Source organism: Spodoptera frugiperda, chromosome 6, assembly GCF_023101765.2.
Source record: "Spodoptera frugiperda isolate SF20-4 chromosome 6, AGI-APGP_CSIRO_Sfru_2.0, whole genome shotgun sequence".
NCBI classification, from domain to species: domain Eukaryota; kingdom Metazoa; phylum Arthropoda; class Insecta; order Lepidoptera; family Noctuidae; genus Spodoptera; species Spodoptera frugiperda.
Genome location: NC_064217.1, coordinates 12,318,266 through 12,329,229, shown reverse-complemented (window position 1 = coordinate 12,329,229; position 10,964 = coordinate 12,318,266). Strand labels below are relative to the sequence as shown.

Here is a 10,964-nt window from a genome sequence, read left to right as displayed (position 1 = left end):
TCAAATCGAGTCGAGGCGAGTCCCGCTAAATAATTTGCTTTTTCAACAACTTGTGATGTTTTTATACTATGTACTGTATTATTCTCAATTTTAAGTTATTCTGCAATAAAACGGTAAACTCACTTCGTTAGCGAGTTCTAACTAAAACTGAACGGTTTGTTGCATACATTATTCTCGTATATATATTTTATGTAGGTACGGTTCAGTTTTTCGTGGTGATACAATAAAAATAGTATGTAAAATAAAACGTAAAAAGGTAACAAAGAAATTAATAAATGTTAAAATAAAAGCGTTGCCCCACACTAGGATTTTCTTTTGCGTCGTGCGTACGTTTACAAACATACAATTTCACATACACATGACACCCAGACACGAAACAACAATTTGTGGATCACATAAAGTGTTGTTCCGTGCGGGAATCGAATCCGCCACGCGTTGTATGGAAGCCAGTTGCCCAGAATCGAATCCGCCACGCGTTGTATGGAAGCCAGTTGCCCAGAATCGAATCCGCCACACGTTTTATGGAAGCCAGTTGCCCAGAATCGAATCCGCCACACGTTTTACCGTGCAGTTAAATACAACGTATCACACATTATCACACTTTTTTTAATCCATTATCCCCCTGATTATCTAATTCCTATAAAGAAATGTTTTTAAAACCATTCCAATTCTATCTATTACTTCTGTATCTCGATTTCGATACGTTGAATCGAATGACGAGTTGATTTTACTCGATACCTAGTTCTTTCAGTCAAAGGTTGTAAACTACATCCTAGCACGCATTCATAGCATACATCGGTTCCACAGTAAAAAACATAGCTTTGCTGAGTTCGTTTTAAGCAGTGCTATGCTATGTGTACCAATGAATATGATTGTTGGAATCCAAACGTATCCACAGCAACGTAGTATAACATATCTCTGGTGGAAAAGCAATGTGATTGCATACGTGTCTTCTGAAGTATACCTAATTCAGTGTTAATTTTCCCAATTAACCAACCACAACCACCAATGCAATAAAGTCGGCTGATTAAGTATGACTACCTTGCTAGGTATCTGGGGTTTGATTACCAGATCAGAATAAAATATTTACAGTGGTAGGTCAGGTACGGAGATTTCAAGTACGGACCTGGATTGTCGGTCGTATACCTGAATGAAAACATAAACTGACCTTCTAAGACAATGGAATCATTTTTACTAATATTATAAACTAGCTTCTGCCGAGCGACTTCAGCCGTAGTTCTCATGGGATAAAGAGTAGCCTTTGTGTTATTCTAAACTACAATCTACCTCTGTTCCAAAATTCATCCCCGATCCCTTCAGCCTTTTTGACGTGATTGAATAATAAACATACACATAAACTCACAAATTCACAATACTTAGTATGAATTAGTAATGTTAGTAAGATGGATAAACCTAAAAGCCACCCTTTTTCTTTCACCATGCATACTAAGACGACGGGTGACACCTATTAATAAAATATAAGCGTCGAATAGTATGCACATATATCACCATAAACCTCTATCTCTTTCTTTCTGGAATATTCATCGTGCTACGGAACCATTTCACGCGTTAATCGCACTTGACCGAGTATTTCACGACGACGGTCCTCGAAATTGAATTTCCTACTCGAAATGTGAGGAGTAAGTTAAGTGACTTTTTTACAAACCCAATACCGATTGGCTGAAGTTAAAGGGTTAGGAGCGGTATCGGTTTCAACCTTGACCTTGAATATACATCCGTGGTTTTTGATTTTATGTAAAAGTTCAGTTTGAGAAAGAATTTTTGTATGGTTTACGAATTGTTAGCGGTCTGGATGTGATGATGTCATGAAGCAAATACTCTATTAGGTTTTCTTGAGGGGAAATCGTTGAATGACTTCTCACGCCTTAGGCAAGGTGAGAAGGAGTGTCAGGCTCTTACTGTCTAAAAATCACCCTGTTCCAACTCCTGCTTATCGAGCCGGAGCCCCGGTAACCCGCTTGGTAGTCCGCAGCAATTGCAGGGTTATGATTTGCCGTTTAAACTGCGACCTTCAAGCCCAGCGATATCCGATAAACTTAAACCATTTTCATTTTCAGTAGGACAAATAATCAATATAATTACATTATGATTTCGTATTTGACAAGAAAATTAGCTTAGACCACACCAGCAGTGAATAACATTAAGAACATTAACATTAAATAATAACTATTCTATAAATAACGAGCCGTAATTTGTCAAAGATTTGACAAGAACGAAATTTCCGTAATTGTACTATAATTTAATATTTTGGTTAGAAACCAAAGGGCTCGGTTGTACAAGAAACATGTCATTCATAATTTAATTAGTATTCCGAAATAGCTTCACAATAAACAGCTGGAAATTATTTCGTCTTTACACGTGTCTACTAAAATCAGGATTAAAGCCTTTCTGACTTGAAAATTAATTGCCACTTTCTGACGGAGTATAAGGTAGCATCACGCTTATTATATTTCGAAGGGGGAAGGCATTAATATACTAAAAGCATGTCAACATTTTGACTTACATTGTTATTAAAGTCAATTTATGAAAGGGAGCAAATCTGGAATTTCTCCATGTCTGTCTTGCAATAATATTTCATAAAATTTTCAGGTTTTATTATGCTATTATAATATTGAAAATTATGGAAGAACTTATAAAAATATATGGTATGGTTCTGTCAGTTTTGTAGCGATACATGATAAGCGACAGATGGTGACTCATGAAAAATGACAGAAGTTAGGATTTTAAGAGGTGTTGGGGAATGAACAAATCAACGGATGACGTCATAAATCCTACAATGCACATGTGAATTTTACATACAAATAAACATGGATAAAATGGAAAATCCCGACGAACAACTGTTGGACGGAGAGCCCGCCAGGCACGATCACTTCACCTGGTTCTCCTTTTCTTAGGGTAGTAAACTCTCTGTTCCCTAAAGTTAAATTAAACAGATTCCTACGTGGCTGACAAAAAAACAAAAATATCTTCATTTATTTTAGCTAAACTCTGAAGAGTTGAACACTCCAGACGAGTTATAAAATCGATTACGAGTGCAACTGACATTTAGGGAGCGATTCGACTGATCGACTCTATTGAATTATTCAAGCAATTTACTTGCAATAGCTGCATACATTTTTATTTTAAAACGAAGCAAGTTCTTTCAGAAATAAAATTTGAAAATCCAATGATTACAAACCTGGCAAGCATTCAATGATTCAAAAATCACCTTGCAAACAATTCTTAGAATTTATAACTTAGGAAATGTTTATTTAAAATATATAAACTAATCTGGTGGTTAGAAATACCATAAGTTTGATCTGGTTATCTCCCATGAATTCTAAGGCAGAGCACAAACGTGGAACCCAATTACCCTCCTCCCAAACCCCGATTCCCCAACAATCCTTAAATTTCTAACGCCCGAAAGGCCAGCAACGCATTTCTAACGCCTCTGGTGTTTCGGGTGTCGTAAAATATCCCTTTTTTTACGTGAATATTTAATTTCTATAGAACCAGCATAAACCGCAATCTCTACGAAAACTAAAACAAAAATCCTCTATATGTGCAGACAGTTTTATTATTCTCTTCTTCAACTACTACCTATCTTATTTTAGACTTGCTATTTCATAGAACAATAGCGACAACCACGAGGAACCATTGAAGTGTATGCTACAAACAAATAATCACGTTATAGTGTACCAGTATTTTATTTGCACGTTTACTCGTCACGTTTCTAAGACCCACAGTTCAGTACCCTTAGTAGGAGTTTGGTTTACGTTGAACGAAAACGTAACGAGGACGCGTTCGGCTCTCTCATTGGTTGATTCATTCGCTCCGGCCAATCAGAGTGCGGAACGCAATCTCGTTTCGTTTTCGTTCAACATAAAGCAAACTCGTACTAAAGCTACTGAATAGTATTGAATAATCGTTGTGAATGTAAATAGCTAAGAAGCCTTACATTTAGCTTTAGCAGTAATCATGCTGGAATTGTGTAGATTGCATAACAGCTCGGCTTGTGTTGCCTGTAAAAATTATAGAGGCTGTTGTAAACGTGGGTGGAGTGAACCCAGTTCACCCTCCAACTACCTTAATCAACAGGGTAGATGACTAATTTTTATTTTAATGTATGTCTTGTAGATTATTTTAAAACATTAGATACGTGTTTTAGATATTTTCTTTCGAAAACGTATACTTTCGAAGATATATGTATGCATTTGATATATCGCGGGACGTCATTTCTAGGTACGTTTAGAAATGACGTGTTCGCTCTCACTGCTAAACTTTGATTTGTTTTATCTAAGTATTGTTGTTATATTTGAGAAAAAATAAATACGAAGAAAAAGTATTAGTACTTTTTCAATAGTGTACATCTTTTTAAAGCTGTTTGCCTTATTGAATGTACACTATAAATGCATTAAAGTGATATTAATGATATGAATGATTTGACGTTTTTATTGCACGTACCGTTTAGCTACGGGTACGGGGTAAAACAATTTTATCCTATTTTAGAACTTTTAATATAAGCGATTTGTTGCAACTGATGCAAATCAAAGCTACGAAACAAAGGCTTTACATGCATTCACAAACGTTTTACGAATGTTCCGGGATTTTGGTGCACAGAACACAGAACACAGATGGTTGAAATGCTCGCAAATTGCGAATCTTTTTCCTTTTTCTCCCCCCTTTTTTGGTTTTCTAACACTTCTTTTATCACGGATGTGTTGTACTGGGAAAACGGTTGTAATGAAATGGTTTTGGTATGTTCTATAATTAATGGCTAAGCCTTAGTAACATTCGTAGGTAGTGTAGTTTCTGTTTTAGTTTGTTTTTTATTAGTTTTGTTACGTAAGAAAGTCTAATTCAACTATGGCTGTAGTCAACATTAAATTAGATTAAAATAATAATTGTTTTTTTTTATTATAATTACCAGCTGATGCGCACGACTTAGCTCGCGTGTATTACGTGCTTTGGAAGTTACCTACGAAATAAAGTATTTTTTCTTAAATGAAAGTAACCTAAGTTACTTTTTAGAAGGTATATTAGGTATCTACCAGTAAAAGTCCCGTCAAAATCGGTTAAGTCATTTCAAAGATTAGTCGGAACTTCGGAACAAACAGATAGACAAAAAAATATGTTGGTGTATGTGTCGTATGTTTATTGATATGCATGAAGTAGAAAGCAGCTATTTCAATATTACAAACAAACAGACACTCCAATTTTATTTTTTTGTAGAGATATCTTACTTTTAGGGAACAGAGAGTAAAGTTCCGTAAGAAAAGAAGGTTCCTTGGTCGTATCAAACGAGTTGATCGTGCCTGGCGGGCTTTCTGCCCCAAAGTTGTTTGTTGGGATTTTCTATCCATGTTTATTCGCATGTAAACTTCACATGTGCGATGTAGTATATATGACATCTTCAGTTGATTTGTTCGTCCGGTAGTCTATGGGCGACTTATTAATAAGCATTATTATATGTGGCTTATCATGTATAGCCATAATATGAAGGCTATTGTCCTCCATTTTTCTTATAGATTCTATGCCTACAAGAACTAACAAGCTTGAAACAAAATAAACTTAGAAGTAAGAAGTACCTATAGATATAAACCTCCATTCTAAGTATACATAGCTGCACATAGACCTATACATATCCAGTTTATCATGGTCTGGCTTTATATAACCTTTTCTCACATTCGATGGTCAGTTTATACTAGTTGTATAGGTTCATGTGGAGTCATATAGACTGGGTACAGTCTAAACATTTTGAATTACGTCTAGGACACACAATAGGCCAATGTGACGGGCTTATGAATGGGTCTATAACGAGCCTAGTCCAATGTGATCCATTGTTAACCAATTAATAATTTATTAAGACACGTGAGGTCTAATCCCGTTTGTAACTGTATTCAAGGTTCAAATTTACGTAAAATTGTATTGTTGTCGTTTGTGTTGGTAGTAAGGTATACTTGTGGTTTCGTTTACGCAATAATGGGCGTTATTGATTAAATACTTAAGTGTGGGAGACCCATACTTAGGCACGAATGGGCCGACTCCACCAGAGTGACACTGAAACCAGGCTTCACAGAAAACCGACGTGAAACAACGTTTGAGTTGTGTGCGTGAGGTTACTGGAGGCCCAATGACACCCCTTCCTAATCTTCCCAAGCCCCGATTCCCCAACAACCCTTAAATTCCTAACCCCCAAAAGTCCGGCAACGCACTTGTCCAACACACTCTCACTAATAATAATACTTCTTAACGCGAGCGAAACCCCGGGCCAAAGGTTATTTTATAATGTAAAACATGCAACGGTATAAAGCTAGTCCTTTTTAATATAGATAGAACGTAACAAACCGTGGTTCTAAGCAATGAATGAAATATTATAATAATAACTAATAAGGTGTTACATAACACATCCATAAACAAACAAAGGCACATACATTCATGGTCCCGGGAAGAATTATCAAAGGATTTGCAGGAAACGTACGAGTTCTTGGAACTGGGACCACAATTGTTAAACAATTATTTAACTAATTCGTGAACAAAGACACTAATAATACAATATGAGTTACTGACCACTCAACTATTACATGTTTCAGCTATCAAAATAGACTTGGTAATTGTTTTTTTTTTCTACATAAGGTGGATGAGAATATAATGTAACTAGCGAAAATTCTATGCAAACCTACAAACATAATCTCACGCCTGTCTCCCATGGGGGTAAGAAGAGACAATGGAACGAAATTTGCTACGAATCTTACACACCGCTTCATCAACAGTCGTCAGTCTTTTCAAGCATGCTTATCGGTTAAAGGTACTGTTAATTTGGGCCTTCTTTAATATATCGCCTATGTGGTCTCTATAAATACACATTCTACCCTATGGCCCTATACATATCCGCCTTATATATTTCATTCGTAAATCTACTTTCATCTATTCTTTCTACATGTATGTGAGTTTGTTATATTTATCCTTTACTTCATTATCCTGATTACTAATACAATAAACAATGATCTATTACCATAGTTTTTTGGATCCCACAGTTTAACACAAAATGATTATTTTACTGCCACAACCTCCCAAAACCGCTGTAACTCGTGTAAGACAGAATCTACAGTAGATACAACAATGAAAACACCGGAACACTAAAGTCCGGCGCGTCAAAAGATTTTTCACTTTCACAATGAAACCTTAAAAGCTTTCCCTAAGTAATTAACTATCTTTGTAAATAGAGTTACGTAATAGTTAACAAGGAAGTAAATAATAAGTTACGTAAACTAAAAAACGAAAAAGTTTGAACTTACTTAGTTTTTACAATAATAAAGTTACTTATAACAATTGTTTTAGTAATATAATTGTTATTACTACATCGGTGTACTCTAAATAAATATTGATATTGTAATTTGAAGAAAACAAATGTCAATTTAAAATGTTTGAATCAATGTAACCTTATTTAGTGTCTGCATAGTTGACGTGGTGGCTGACCAACTTGTTTTTTAATATTCCACAAATTGTTCTTCTGGGTGCGATGTAAATGAGAACTTGCAGGTCTATTTGTAAACGCACAACAGGATTGTGACAATAGGAGTGTATATAGTTTTACAGTTTAGCTATGGCAGTTTCGTAGCATAGCTACATAGCACATCTCTGGTGAAAAATCACTCTTAGCATGTATTTTTCACTCTTCAAATCAAATCACTTTAATGCATCCATAGTGTACAGTGTGGTCCACAATTTTATACAGTATAATGTCCCAAAAATGGGTACAAAAAAAAACTAACAAAAAAATAATATCTTATATCTTCAAAAAACAAAGCACATTTTTATTTTAGGGTTCCGCAGCCAAATGGCAAAAAACGGAACCCTTATAGATTCGTCATGTCTGTCTGTCCGTCCGATTTAGTTATATTGCACAGATTTCTATTTATGGCTTATGGCAAAACGCTGTAAGTACTACTAGTACCTATATACAATCGATGGTAAATTCAAAATGTGAAACCAAAGCAATAATACCTAACCCTTGGATAGTGCGATCCTAGATATAATTGAAACGGAATCGAATTCAAGTCACGTACGGCTATTGTTAGCTTTATAGTTGAACGTAGCTTTGAACGGTTCTGTTCCTAGATCAGCATATCGTTTACTAACTGGTAATTAATGTGAACTTCCCTATATTTGTGTTCACTAATAGAATATGCTTTGGTAAACCTATTGCCAAATAGCTGTTACTTATAGAGAGAGTAAATAGATATTTAGCAATACGGACTTATTCCAAATAACATAATTTTTTAATGTTTTTAATTACTGTTCTGGAAAAAATATAGTACTATGGAAGTCTCCGTTAATTACTTATTATGTTATCGGCTTACTCACGTAACGTTTTGACGAGGAAGTCGACTAGTTTCAAGCCATGCTAGAGGCTTATATTCATGAGCAGCATTCCGCGACACACGACAATCGCCGCGTCGTGTGTGAAACTAGTCGAGTTCCTCGTCAAAACGTTACGTGAGTAAGCCGATAACATAATAATTAATTTAGTATGTCTCACGAAACTTACAATAAAATTAAAGTCTCCGTTTCTTTTCTCTGTTCAAAGTTTAAGACTAATAAGTACTACCTATTCCTATCACTGATTATAAGTAAAAAGGTATAGATAGGTTATAAGCGCTCAGAAAGTGGCATATTAAAATGTGGACAATAGGCAACGAGTTTGTAGTATGGGACTGCATATTGGAAAATAGAGAGGGGCGTGGTTAGTAACGTCCCGCACGCTACGTAAAAAGGCACGCATTATGTTAAAGCGAAATTCAGTTCTGACATCTCTTTGCTTCAACAGACTGCCTCGTTGGTCGAATGGTCGCAAGTGCGACTGCCGAACAAGGGGTCTCGGGTTCGATTCCTGTGTCGGGCAAAGTATTGCTGGGGTGTTTTCGGTTTTTCGAAAATATCATAGTAGTAGCACGGAGTCTGGAATTGTGTCCAGTATATAGCAATAGGCTCACCCCCCTATTACATGGAACTTATAACACGAATGGTGAAAAGTAATGAGCACCTCTGCCTACCCCTTCAGGGATAAAAGGCGTGACGTTGCAATTTGTTGCAACTTCATAGGGTGTATCTTTATTAATTAAATTTTTCTCTTTGTTTCAGTTATGGACACCGCTCAACATAATATTATTCAACCTGGTGTTCTCCGACTTCTCAGTGTCAGTGCTGGGGAATCCCTTCACACTCATATCAGCACTGTTCCATCGATGGATCTTCGGGAAGACCATGTGTGTTCTCTACGGGTTTTTCATGGCTTTATTAGGTGAGTTAAATTGTTCTTATAATATGTTGTAAACTTAAAGTAATGGCATTTATTTTAATCAGACTGAATAAGTTTATGTCCGATTGTCGATTTCGGTTTACTGCGTCGTTGCTCGGGTGGTCGCAAGTTCGACTGCCTGACAAGGGCCTCGGGTTCGATTCCCACGTCGGGCAAAGTATTACTAGGGTTTTTTCGGTTCTTCGAAAATTTCTGAGTAGTAGCACGGTAGCTGAAATCGTGTCCGGTATATGGCAATAAGCTCATCCCTTATTACAGAGGACTTATAAATGGTGAAAAGTGGATGTACATTGTCCAGTCGCATTGCATTTTGTAATATATACCTCTGCCTATATAAAAGTCATGACGATACATATAATTATGGTCATTTGTACTTTAAGAAAGAAATATCTCACCTCCAGAAATCATAACCGAACTTTGATGAAAGTTGAGTACTTACCTAAAAATATTTCATTTACCGCTACCAAGGTCCTTGGCTCACCCTTGGAGTCAGTTTCACTTGTCACTCAGCAACTACTCAAAGCGAATGTATCTCCTAATGGACGTATAGAGGTGGGAGACAGTGATTGATTGACAACACCAAGGCAAACCGAGTCCTATCATTTGTACATAGAGTTACTTATAGCTTGTGTCTGTAGGTGAACTTGTGTTTTCATTAATAATTATCCTGGAAATTGATTATTATGGAAGATTATCTTGGAAACGTTATCCAAAGCATATTTTTATAGCAAATAGAGGTTTTGGTCTATATTGGTATTATTAACTACAGTACTATCAACAACCCCTTAATTCCTAACCCCCAAAAGGCCGACAACGCACTTGTAACGCCTCTGACGTCTATGGGCGGGGACGATTGCTTACCATCAGGTGATTCGTCTGCTCGTTTCCCGGCTTATACCATAAAAAACTATACTGAACTACGGACATAGACTACAACAGAATCCAATCTAGATTTCATGCTATTAATAAGAAAGTATATGAAAACTGAATTAATTGCTTAACCCAGTAATATCAAACTGGATCTAACGTGCGTGGTCACGAAACTAATTCTAATAAACAATACACAAGCCACTGAAACAAGGAAACAAGTAAACGTTTACTTTTTCTAATAGCCAAGTATGCACCACAGATGTGTACAATTTATGACTTAAGTTGTGTACAACTTTTTAGGGAGATAAATAATCTCGTATGGCGTTTTTCTTGCTTATAAATTCAAGCTAATTCGCTGGCCTAGTATTCGCGAGGGTGGTTATTAATTGAAGTTAGAGGACATACCTACTACAAGTTTCTTTTACGTTAAACGAAATCAAAACGTAAACTTCCCTGGACTTCTACAAATAATTCGAGACCAAAATCTACGAAATTGGTCCAGCCGTTGTCGAGTTTTAGCGACACTAAGGAACAGCAATTGACATTTTTACATATAGAGATAAGGATAGTTCAACAATTTTAGAAACTGTCCTATTATATTTTTTCTGATTCGACACCCGAAACACCGGAGGCGTTACAAATGTGTTGCCGGCCTTTTGGGGCTTATAGGATTTAAGGGTTTCTTAAGATGCGGAAGGAGGTAATTGGTAACCTCACTCTCACAACGTAAGCGTGGTTACACGTCGGTTTTCTGTAAGGTGTGATTTGGGCC

The 10,964-nt window shown here is 36.3% G+C and overlaps 1 protein-coding gene across 1 annotated transcript in view; it reads left to right on the top strand.

Annotated features, from left to right (window-relative positions):
• The window catches only part of LOC118267848 (parapinopsin-like), a 91,758-nt gene that overhangs the window by 44,690 nt on the left and 36,104 nt on the right, over window positions 1–10,964 (top strand). The window contains exon 3 of the mRNA XM_050694342.1: window positions 9,145–9,304. Within this exon, the coding sequence (XP_050550299.1) occupies window positions 9,145–9,304 (160 nt within the window). The remainder of the gene's footprint in view (window positions 1–9,144; window positions 9,305–10,964) is intronic.